This window comes from Labrus mixtus, chromosome 1 (assembly GCF_963584025.1).
Source record: "Labrus mixtus chromosome 1, fLabMix1.1, whole genome shotgun sequence".
Taxonomy (NCBI): domain Eukaryota; kingdom Metazoa; phylum Chordata; class Actinopteri; order Labriformes; family Labridae; genus Labrus; species Labrus mixtus.
This window is the reverse complement of record NC_083612.1, coordinates 5,378,055-5,390,451: the sequence shown is the minus strand read 5'-3', so window position 1 is coordinate 5,390,451 and position 12,397 is coordinate 5,378,055. Positions and strand designations below refer to the sequence as shown.

Genomic DNA, 12,397 nt, shown 5'->3' with positions numbered 1-12,397 from the left:
CCATTAACTTATGCTTATGGTCATTTATAATGCATTAACTGAAACGTAATGGTCATCTTGTAAGAACTCCTTGTACTTATTCCTTATATTTAATGCAATTCATTTATTAATGTTGGTAATCCACACAATAGGCATTATAAATGGGATATTGTATTTAACATAGTTTGGTCCTGAAAGTCAAAGTAGTCAAAAAAGTAAAATGTGCCATGAATGAACAAAATAAGTGATGACACTTGGCAACATCCTACAATTCACTTAGCAGACTCTTTTCTCCAAAGCGACATACATCAGAGAGTAAGAACAACACAAGCAAGGATCTAGAAAAAAGGGAACAATGTCAGTAAGAGCAAACGATCAGCTATGAGTCTGATTGGACACACAGGTGCTGACAGGAAGTGACCAGAGGCAAAGCACAACATTGAGGGCAGTTCTTGAGAGCTCTAATCAGTATAGAAACCATCTTATAAGTCGTCGTTATCAAACAAAAACCATCGTCATTACCATCATCATCATCAATAATATGGAGACCATCATCATTAAGTTAGTAGGTATTCATGAAAGAGCTGGGTCTTTAGCTTTTTCTTAAAGGTGCAGAGGGACTCTGCAGATCACATGGAGTTTGGAAGTTCATTCCACCACCGGGGGGCGACAGAGGAGAAGAGTCTAGTCAGCGTCTTAGGACCCTGTTGTGAAGGTTGGATCAGACGCCTTTCATTGGCAGAGCGTAGTGGGCGGGAGGGAGTGTAGACCTGGATGAGAGAGTTAAAGTGAGGAGGAGCCGTTTCTGTCGCTGTTTTGTAAGCGAACAGCAGAGTTTTACATTTGATGCGAGCAGTAACTGGGAGCCAGTGTAAGGAGATGAACAGCGGAGTGACATGTGCTCTTTTAGGAAGGCTGAGAGTAGCACGTCCAGTTCCACAACAAAATCATTCAGATGACACCCTGGTGGGCGGTAAATGATAGCAATGTACATTTTAACAGGAGCAGTAACCAAGAGTGTGTGATATTCAAATGAGGAGTTGTTGCTCAGTGGGAAGAGTTTATTGAATTTCCAGGTATTAGAAATGAGGATACCTGTACCACCTCCACGTCCAACAGAGCGGGGTGTGTGTGAGAACACTGTGTCAACAGGAAGAGCAGCTGGTGTGACTGGGCGGATCCAGGTTTCAGTAAGGGAAAGTGCCTGACGCTTCAGATTCAGACTCTTTTAAACTTGGAGTTTTGTGAAAATCCCGCCCCAGATTTTCAGCTTGCGATCAACAGAGAGCGTGACACGCGTCAACTGCCTCTCCTGTTGATGCTCAGAGAATGAAACTTAAGTGCTCAGTCCACACAAAGCCTGACAACGACCCACTATCAATATCTACTCAAAGCAGGTTTCGATTCACCCACCGAGCTGACAAGCCCTTCCTAGGTTTCAGATCAGAGCTTGTTGCAGAACATGTAAGCTGATGTAAAAACCTGAAATGAAGATTCTGAGTGACCTGGCAGCTCCAAACTGTTCTTATCAATGGACTGTCACATGGTACAGGGACTGGACTTATGTATTTATTTGATTTGTTTGACAGCCACTAGCTGTACCAGAGTATGAGGTCATTTACATCAGTAGGCAGGAGTCACAAACAACGTCTCTGTTAAGAAATACAAAATATATACTTAAAACAACTAATGCCTGTATTTGAACAACAAAATCAAACAACCTCGACGTTCCAGTTGAGAGATGACTCGAGATAACTATTCTAAATGTCTGAATATATGTCAGATGAATTGATTTACTGCACGTTGCAGAAACAACTTTTTCATTTTTATATATTTTTTTTACAATAATTTGTCTGCAGGAAAAAAGCAGGATGAGCCTTTGGTTAAAAAAAACAAAACAACCTATTTACACATGTTCAGGACAAAATCAGCAAGATATAAGAGGTACTGCTTTGGTGATGGCCTTGGGAGCAATTTGAGGTTTAACATGTGACTTTAGGAGCTGGGGGATAGTTGAGCCAATCAGAAATCAGGATTTAAAGCTATGTGATTCATCTCAGGGACAAAGCATCTTATTGTATCAGGGATGATTAAAACAGTAGCTGGGAAGTGCAAAACAAAATTACAAAGTGTGAAACCACAAAATGTAAAAAAAAAAAAATTCAAAATGTAAATTTGCCTCGAGCTTTTTTTAAAACGTTTCAGACTTTTGTTTTGCACTTCCCAGCCACTGTATGAATATAGTAAAAGTAGACTGATGTTTGATTTGGGTGGTATGTATGTAGAGGGCATTACATGTGTGTTCAATTAGGTTGTTAAAGAAATGTATATGTGACCGTTGTTTATTTGTATGCTAATGTTAACTACAACCCACTCTGACGTCATTCTGTATTTTACTGCGTTGCTCATAAACTGCTGAAATGCAACCACACCCCCGACTCTGCCTCATAACATATACATTAAAACTGTTTATTTTTAGAACAGCAGTGAGAGTAATCACTTAATCGTGTTGTTGTCGCAGAGATGTGTTCTGGTCATGTGACATTTCAGGTGTCAGACATTAATCAAAACAGAAACAACAGTCGTGTTATGATCAGCAGCTGCAGCAGTGAAGAGGCGTGCACTTTGCACTTGAACTGCACATTTGCACACCTCCACTTCTCACTTTAATATCTTGGTAGCAATTTCCACTTTGGTACGAGCTCTTGACTGATTTATTGCGATTGTTTTTATTTTGTTGTGATTTTTTAACTTTGATATCGCGGTGATGTTGTCTTTGTGTTTTATGTCTTCTGTGTGCTCCTGCAGCAAAACAAATTCCCCCCTTGAGGGACAATAAAGAATCTGAATCTGAGGCTGCAGGAGGACAGAGCGCCATGTTTCCATGTTCCTGCAGGTTTGATCAATTGAACACTATTATGAAGACAATAGCCTTCATTGTTGTTCCTTCCAAACAATGGTACAATGATTTTTTTGAAAACGCTGCGCCTTGCACCATTACAAATCCCAGAGCTGTGATAATAAATGACTGTTGTCTCACTGTTCATGTCCTCTAAAGCATCAGGGTCTTTTCATGGTTCTGGCTTGGGATGCTTTCAGAAAACATTTTTCCACCGGTACTTTTCTTTTATGACGTGTCACAATGTCCCGCTTCCAACAAATTTGAGCATAAAAAAAAAATGTCAGCAAACTGGCTGTGAAACCCAATTCAGTCAAAGCTGCCACAATAATGAACGAAGATAAGATACTGCATCTATCAACTGAACCACAGACGCCCACCTGTGATTTATTTCCAAGTAATTTTAAGCAAGATGCGTTAGGAAGCATTATATTCTTCCTATTTCAAATATTAAATCACTGGGAATATTCACTTTTTTAATCAATACACTATAAAAAATATTAGGTTGAACTCAAAAAAGTTAGTGTCTGGGCTGTTTTAAAATGTTAAGTGTTCTTTTTAAAGTACCCTGTGCTCTTTGTAAACGCAACGTTGATAATCTATTAAGATGTGGGTCACCTTTATCATAAGGTTATCACAACATTTAAACTAACTTTTAGTCAAACAGAAAATCACAAGTTGTGTTTTTTACAGTGTAATGTATTACAGAAAAACGCTAAATAAGACTTTCAGAGGTGACTCCATCCTTCAGCAGTCTGTTTGCAGATCCTGTTTGTGAAACTACAAAGTTATCACATAATGTGTATGCTGTACCTCTGATTATAAACTACATATACGAACTGTTATAAACTACATTTCCCAGTGAACTGTGGAATGATTTGACTCCAACATATGAGGTAAAATTATGATAATTAAAAAGTGATGGCATATTTCAAATCCCAATTTTTATTTCAAAATAGATTTGTCTTTCAGCTCTTCTGCTTCCTCTTCTTTGGGCCTCCACGTCTCCACTCTCCTCCTGCCTGTGTCCTGTAAATCTTTCTCAGCACGTCACCTTTATGGATGTCTCGATTCCATCAGCAGGAGAGGGGCAGGAGGCTCAGCAGCAAGGTTTAACAACACAATCACATCGCTCTAATGAAATACAAAGAGGACGCCTCTCAATCAGAGATGTTTCACTTTGTATGACTGTTGCCTGAACTCCTCTCTTGTTGGATTTCAGGTAAGAAGGACAAATAACTTAAAAAAGAGAGAAAGAGAAAGTCTATTGAGTTCCCATTGTGATTTGAAGTCTTCCAGTGTTAGCCTTGATTTAACCACTAGATGGAGCCAAGATGTTGAATTCCAAAACCCTGTACTGAATGAATGATTCAATCAAGTATCAGAATTCACATCTTCAATGATGACATTTCTTCCTGTTTTTCTGTGTCTGCTGTTGAGCTGATGCCACTGTTCGTTAGAGGTTTGAGTAAAAATCAAGATTCTTATCTTCTGAGATTTTAAACAGATGCATAACTTCCAAAAACTCCATTTTTTAGGGGGGCTAAACAGTCACTCCCTCTTAAGTGCTAATGCTCGCTCTTTAACTCAAACGGAGCAGCAATAAATTCAGTCTCACAGATGACTGGAGGAGATCCTGAAGTAAGTCCATTATCTTGACCGCTTTTTACCGTTCGGGGTCGCGGGAAAGCTGGAGCCGATATCCCCCGAGAGGCGGGGTTACACCCCGGACTGTATGTTGGCCAGTCAATCACAGCGCTCCTGAAGTATGTACAAATTCAGAAATAGATTTTGAATCATGAATCCAGAATTCTCAATCAAATCGTGAAACCAAGAATTCGAATCATGAGTCCCCCAAAGCCTCCGAGCCCAACTGTTCGTAGAATCACTTTGTGAACACCTGTGTGCTGTCAGTCGCTTATAGATGGAAGTATTTGTTGGTAGAGCTCGGTGAGGTGTAATTCCTGGAAGGCTGCAGTCAGCTCTGGTGCTGACTGGTAGCTGCTGACAACGAAACCCTGAAGCCTGACGGAGAGAAGCAGAGAAAAGAAAACATGTGGTTGTAACTGGATGAAGAACTCCTGACTTTGATTCTGTTCCTTCACAGTCATGTGTTCATACCCATGTCCAGAGGAAGAAGACGCAGGAGTCTCAATGAGAACCTTCATCATCCTCTCTTTGCATTTCTTGCCTGAAGAATCCACGTCCACCTTCACCGTCTTTAAGAGGCGACAAAACTCCTGCAGAGACAAGATTACAAACTTTATACTTTAGACTTTCATAAAGGTTAACTCAGTGAACGTATCCTACCATTTATACCTGTAGTCTATTTAATCTATAACACAATGCATGCACATGTGTCTCAGATTTGATCATACAACCATCACTTATTTATTTACAGTGGATCATTTGAATGTTTCTCTGATTTGGGGATCGATGGAATATATTTGTATATTTGTTGATGGGGACAATTCAGTGAGTGTACAGGATGTATCCCTAGTTTATCTCTTATTTCTGAATACTGAGAGAGTTCTTCTGGGGCGGCTGTGGATCAGTTGGTAGAGTGGGTTGTCTCTCAACGACCTGCCTGATGATCTCAGACTAGCTACATCAGTATCTTCTTTTAAAAACACATTTTTATCGTAAGGCCTTCTTATAATCCTTGTTTCATCCAGGATGTTTTATTTGTTTTACTGTTAACTTTAGCCAATCTCTGTCTCGGTTGTTTCTCTTCTCTCTGTTCATTGGATGATCGCTGCACTGTTGTTTTATTTTTCATGCTTTTAATAGGATTTTATTGTTGTGTATTTGAATGTTGGGATTTTTTCTTTTTTTCTGTAAAGCACTTTGTGACGTTGGTTTTGATAAGTGCTTTATAAATAAACTTTATTATCATTATTATTATTATTATATAACTGGAAGGTCAGGGGTTCGATCCCCAGCTCCTGCAGCTACATGTCCGATGTGTCCTTGGGCAAGACACTTCACCCCAAGTTGCTCCCACTGCTTCATCAGTGGTGTATGAATGGGATTAGTTACTTCTGATGGACACACACAGAACTACAGTGTGTGAATGTGTAGGTGTGACCTGCGGTGTAAACACACTTTTAGTAGTCAGAAGACTAGAGAAGAACTATACAAGCACATTTACCATTTACTGGTATAAGGAACATCAACTTTAGATCATCATGTTAGAATCGATCAATTTAAAATTGTAAGACAAAATTTTTTAGGGTTAAGCGTCTTGCCAAAGGAGACATCGGACATGTGGTTGCAGAAGCTGGGGATCGAACCCCAAACCTTCCGGTTGAGAGACGACCGACTCTACCAGCTGAGCCACAGCCGCCCCGCGTTAAGCATGTCTTCATACCTTGATGTTGGCTCTCTCTCCCTGCAGAATCACGAGTATACTGCGTCCCAGTAACACTCTCCCAGTGAGCTGCAGCTGCTGGCTCCAGCGCTCCAGCAGGCCGACGTAACGGTTTCGAGAGCGGATGTGGTCCAGAGAAAGCACCGCCGTCCACGCCTCCCCCTGGTCCGTCACGTTCACCCCCTGCTCGCCTCCTCTGCATTCCTCCGTCACCTCCACACTCTGTTATTGAAAACACAACAAACAATCAGACACTTTCCTTTTCGTCTTGTAATGTTTGTTCCACAGCCGCGTCACATTGTTTTACCTGTAACCACTCCACCAGCTGATGCACCATCGGCTCTGATGGGAGCGCCGCAGCTTGACGGAGAAGCTTCTGTCTGACGCCGTGACACTGAGTCCTGGAAAGACGAGTGGAAGAGACGGAGACGTCGGGGGGGCGGGAGGGGTAGCCGGCGTGCAGATGGAACAGAAGACTCACGTCCAGCCGCCTCTCTCCTCCGACGGTGCTTTTAATCTGGACCACCAGCCCATCCTGAGCTGAGAGGCAAACACAGTCACAGAGTTAATGTCTGTGTGGCGAGTGAGAGAATAACATCTGTCCTTTCTATAATTCATTCATTCATTCAACCTTTATTTATACTCGAGAGATCACCGAGGGGCAGAACTCATTGACAATGAGTCATTTAAAATACATAAATTTAAAAGAACCAGAAGACGGATGAATACAAGACTGCTAAAATAAACAAACTTGGGTTTTCTAAGAAGCTGAGACAATTCAAAGGAATAAGTAAACACTAGAGTGTAAGAAAAAAATGATTAAGCGATCACAAAAACAAAATAATAAAACACAATTATGTAAAACAGATAGAAACAGAAGTTTAAAATCCGGTTTCTGAAACGTCCAAAAGGTCAAATTTAATTTCCCTCAAGACGATCAAGAAGATGTCGTCTGTTGTTCCAAGAGCGCAGAATAAGAAAAAGCAGATGTTCCCCGTTCTGATTTGACTCGAGGAACATTCACACAGTAACATCTTTGAGGAACGTGTCGGGTAATCCCCAGCCGACAGATGTTTGAGTTCTGTTTAGTATGAGGGTCATTTTTTCTGTGAGAGCTTTATAAATGAGAAGACGCCAGCGCACATCACGACTTTCTACGAGAGCGGACCACGCAACCTTTTATAAATAATGATAAAGAAAAACTTTAAATACAAAATGTTAAAAAGAAAAAAGCTGACCCTATGGAAAAATGATGAGTCAGCAGGAAATCGTATTACTTTGAAGGTCGATGCTGAAGTATTGAAGGTCAGCTTTCATTGGATATTATAGTTGTTACTAACAAGGAAAGGCTTTAAGATTAAGATTTACTTTTATTGATCCCGCAAGGGGAAATTCTGTTTTTACACTCTGTTTATCATGCAACACACACACAGGCTGAAACATACACACATGCACAAACAGGATCCTATGGACATGCACTAATGGAGAGATGTCAGAGTGACATCCCGGCAGGTGCTCCTTTATTGAGGAAATGTGACTATTTTATAATTCTTAATGTTAGTAACATCTACAACCCCGTATTATTCATTTTTTTGTTAAACAAGTTGTCGGCATCAAATTCAAAATGGGCATTTTGTTTTCCAAAAGCTGTGAATTTCCCAGTTTCAACAAACGTCACATTTTCTTTTTGCCATTTTCCTTTAAACATGGGGTTTTGATGATTTGCAAATCGCTTTCTCTATTTATTTACATTTAACACAGCGTCCCACGTTTCTTTGGGAAGGCGGTTGTATAAGGTGATAGTCTTATGAAGTTTTAGAAAACTTTATTTTCATATTTAAATGAACTTTGGGGCCGCTTACACTTAAGTGATCCATCGTTTGAAACCATCATCAAGCCAGCCGCACCAAAACAGCAGCTGGTATAAGTCATTATAAAACATACAATAATCATGTAATGATCAACATATGAAATCACTTAATAATAAAAATAATAACAATACATTTACAAAGTCATGGTTGTGTGAAGTTTATAACGAGGGATCTCAACAGTTAGTGCATCAAGTAATAACCTTTGACCTGTTGAAAGTGGATTTAATAGAAATTAAAATATTAGTTTAAATAATTCAGGAAATTAAAGAGAAAATCTGCACAAATTCGACAGGAACACTTTGATAATGTGTTTATTTTTAAAACATTGTAAAAGGTAAGAAACTTTCTCATTCCCCATCATGTCCCGGGACACTTTCTGTTACCCTGTAGATTTAAAGCTGATTTAATTGTAGACTTTTTGATAAACTTAAAGGGACATTCTGCACTAATTGCATGTTGACGCTTTTGTCATTACGTCATATTTTATATTTTATTTTGAAAAGTTCCTAACAAGTGACACTCTTTGGACGTATTCTGATTTTACTGTAAACTTTTGGAGAAAATGAAATGAAAATAAGCACAAATAGTTTAGTAGCGCTTTGATATTGTGCATGAAGCTCTGATAGTGTTCATGCTGCAGGATAACATGGTAATGTATGTTTGTTAAAACGATATTAATGTTTTAGACATAAACTCACCAGACTGCTGCACGAGCTGACACTCTCCCTCTCCGCAGTAAATGGAAGATAACACAGAAAGTTCCTCCACAGCAGCTTCGGACATTATTTATTAGTCGACATTATTCGGCAATATCATTAAATTCTTTCACTTGTTTTCAGTGGACGTGATGTTGCTACACATGTGCGCCCCTCTTTATCGTCCGGGTAGGTTCCGGTATACAGACTTAATGAGTTCCGAGCCCCCCTTTTCGATTAAATTAAGTGTCTTTCCGTAGATCTTTGTCATCACTGTCGAAATGTTAATAACATATAATGTGAATGATTATATGTGTATATATGCACTTTGACACCCTGGACACTTTACACTGTTTACATTATTCTATATTTTGTATATTCAAATAATTCTCTTTTTTAATTTTACATTATATTCTATTTTACTGTATATATGTGTATTAGTAATTTGAGTGTTATTGTATGGCCTTGCGGAACAGTCTTTACATTTCACTGCACATCTGTATGAGCATGTGACAAATACAAATCTTGAATCTTGAATATGTTACTGATATGAGTACCAGCATTTACTTATAATCTGAAAGACATTTGAAGGTGAGCCATGCAGTTTAGGCTACCATGGCAACATATTGTTTTCTTAGGAAATGTCTCAATGTTAACTACATGTTTATGGAGACTTTATTTCATTAGAGAGTGAGCTACTCTGAAGGTCAAGGACATTATCATGAAACTAACATTTTTAAATTTCAGGCACGAGTTGATGAAACACTGAAACACGTGTTGCTGCTTCAGTGACACAGAACAGAGGTTATAATCCACAGCTATGTGTCGCACACTTGTCCACAAAGAATCAAGCGTGCATGAGTTTTATGATTATTCTTTTGCTTCGGTCTGAAACACAGAGACACAAACACATCAACTCAGCGTGGCTGCACACTCTCGGACATCTGGGTCGACTGAGCTACGCATGGCATCAAAGACCCCAGAGCTGCCCCAAAAGTGCCTGTGTGATACTTCTTCAATTTGACCCACAAATGTACCAACTAAAATATCACGGTGCCTTTGTACAGGAATATCTAACAGTATGATTGAACAAGATAATAAAATAAAATATCAAAAACAATATATGAGACTGGGGGGATGCCTAGTGTCCATGAACATGCCTGATATTAATACGGGCTCCACATATGGGATGCAAATAACAAACGGCAAGCCGAATTATTTACAAACAAACGTGATAATATTTTGATCATGAGTCACATTACTTTGTTAGATGTGCAGCGCTGGTTATTCTGTTGAGTCCGTATTTAGGAATGTTTCAGGCTCTTGCTTAAACCAGAAACAGGAAGGACAACATTTAAATGCGGAACAGCTTTTGTAAACGAATGTGGAGGCATAATCAGTTTTATTTATCATAGACATATTTTGGAACACGTAGACATCTGAGAATTATTTAATCAAACATTTTGTCGAGCCAGTTTAAGGTTACAGGCTGAAGAACATTTCTGATCAGGTCGATTGCTTCAGTCGTGTTCCTATATGAAATGAAGTGTCCTGTCTTCAGTCGAGCTCAGAGGAGGTTCTGACATTACACAGAACAAATAATGAGAGTATCACCATCATTATCCAGGAATGAAACGGACATACAAAACACAAACACAAACACAAACACAAACACAAACACAAACACAAACACAAACAGCTCTGGTCTAAGATGAGCCAGTTTTCTGTTGTACATCGTGAAGATGGAAAAATAACAAAATTCCTTCTGGTTTAGAAAACATAAAACATCGACTCAGTCCTCAGTTTACAGCTGTTTCCTGTTAAAATGCTTCAGACCATAAACGGTATCAAACAGCTTCAGACCATATGGCTCTTTGAAGGCTGGAATATGTACTGACTGCTAGCCAGGACTTTTGCATTCACACTACATGTACCGTCAGTGTCAACTATTTCTTTTTGGATTCCCATAGAAACACTGATTTATGCTCAGAAACACCTGGGTGAAACCTTTTTGTTTGAGTGCACTCCAAAACCACTATATTAGACAAACACACTTGGCTGGATTTAAGTTTTTGCAGTGTGTCAGCTGATAGGAGTGACGGTGACGAGGGCACACAGACAAACATGGACGTAGTCTCGGAGACGTCACACATCGGTTTTTGAAGAGGTGTTTATGAGGCGCAGTGATGATGTAGAAGAAATGTTCAATCTCAACATCACTTTGGATCAAACAGCCAAAGAGTTGGAGTTTGAGTTGAATCTTTGGCCTCAAAATGAACAGCTACAAAGCACCGGTCATATCAGTCACACCTCTTGTTTTGTTAAAAAACAAATGAGTTTAAAAAAAAAAAAAAAATCCCCAGTTCAGCATGTGCCGATGAAAACATAAACTTTTCAGACCATAAAGCTTGTTGTACTGATTTAGCATTTTAACACACATGGGACTTCAGGTACTTTGGCCTAGTCCACACTATAGGAGGGTATTTTTAAAGACAGAGGTTTGGTCTGGTCTGAGGTGCGTTTTATTCGGTACTTATGCAAATGAGGTTTTAGGTCTCTGAAAACGCACCTTTTGGAAAAGTCTTTCCAGGGTGAAGATTTTCAGAAACTCTCTTTAAGGAGTTTATGTTTAGACGGGGAAAACGTAGGTTTGGACTTGTCACACTGTTCGCTGGTTTCTCCTCCGTTTGACGTCATTGTGTTTACATGAGACTTAACCAAACTAGAGCTCCCACTGTGTTGACGAGCAGGGGCGCCTGAATGGACAGCTTTGAAAATGAAATGGTCATTGCAGAGGAATGGCGAGAACATTGTAGCACGTAAAGGAGATCGTTTGGTCACACTTTATAATAACCATCATCTATAAAGGGTAAATAAGGGTAAATAGATAGTTAATTAACCATTAGTTAATAGTTATTTACTGTTAACAAACAATGAAATGATAGTTAATAATGTTTGCTAATGACTTGTAATGCTATAATTTATGTTATGTTAACAGTTTATTGATGCACAAATTATAACATTTCATACAATTTATAAGTTAGGTGTTTGTTGATGATGACCAAATGATTTATAAACCTTTAAGAGATGGTTTATAAAACATCTATAAACATTACAGAGATACATGGACCAGATATTTGTTCATGGTTTGTAAATATTTTATAAAGCGTCTATTAACATTATTTGGATGGTTATTATAAAGTTGGAACTGAAGATTATAATCCCTTACTGATACTTTGTAAAGCATCTATAAATATTTTTTTAGATAGATAATTAATATTTTATCAATGATTAATAATTGGTTTGGGTCCGATCGTTTTTGTCTTTGCATGCTCATGACAGTCGTAACGGTGTGTTTTGAGTTTTAATGTGAACAAATATGTTTTTGAGAACTGAGCGTGTGGACGGGATTAGCATGTTCAACAACAGAGTGTTAAATTGAATTTCCCCTCATTGGATTAATAGAGTTGATCTTTTTAATTCTTCTACTGCTTAAAACCAACAATTAACTCAAAAATGCCAAAGATAACAGAACCAGTGTCACATTATGTTTTCATAGAGCTGTGGTCAGAGAGCAGTCACT

The 12,397-nt window shown here is 38.8% G+C and overlaps 2 protein-coding genes across 2 annotated transcripts in view; one reads left to right on the top strand and one right to left on the bottom strand.

Annotated features, from left to right (window-relative positions):
- Window positions 1-12,397, top strand: part of LOC132972727 (hatching enzyme 1.2-like) — a 217,304-nt gene that overhangs the window by 78,312 nt on the left and 126,595 nt on the right. The gene's annotated exons all lie outside the window — the stretch shown is intronic.
- rwdd3 (RWD domain containing 3) lies at window positions 3,854-8,983 on the bottom strand. Its single transcript, XM_061033518.1, has 5 exons — window positions 8,818-8,983; window positions 6,556-6,788; window positions 6,249-6,470; window positions 5,000-5,118; window positions 3,854-4,903 (listed from the first exon to the last, which is right to left on the bottom strand). The coding sequence occupies exons 1-5, from the start codon at window positions 8,900-8,902 to the stop codon at window positions 4,789-4,791; spliced, it is 774 nt and encodes a 257-aa protein (XP_060889501.1). The 5' UTR covers window positions 8,903-8,983; the 3' UTR covers window positions 3,854-4,788.

What these genes read in the sequence shown, in the direction of transcription:
- rwdd3 (XM_061033518.1), bottom strand. Translation starts at nt 8,902, where the DNA reads ATGTCCGAAGCTGCTGTGGAGGAACTTTCTGTGTTATCTTCCATTTAC. An exon ending in TCAGCTCGTGCAGCAGTCTG is followed by an intron (nt 6,789 to 8,817) that starts GTGAGTTTATGT and finishes TTTGCCTCTCAG; the next exon opens with CTCAGGATGGGCTGGTGGTC. An exon ending in GAGAGAGAGCCAACATCAAG is followed by an intron (nt 5,119 to 6,248) that starts GTATGAAGACAT and finishes TTGTCTCTGCAG; the next exon opens with GAGTTTTGTCGCCTCTTAAA.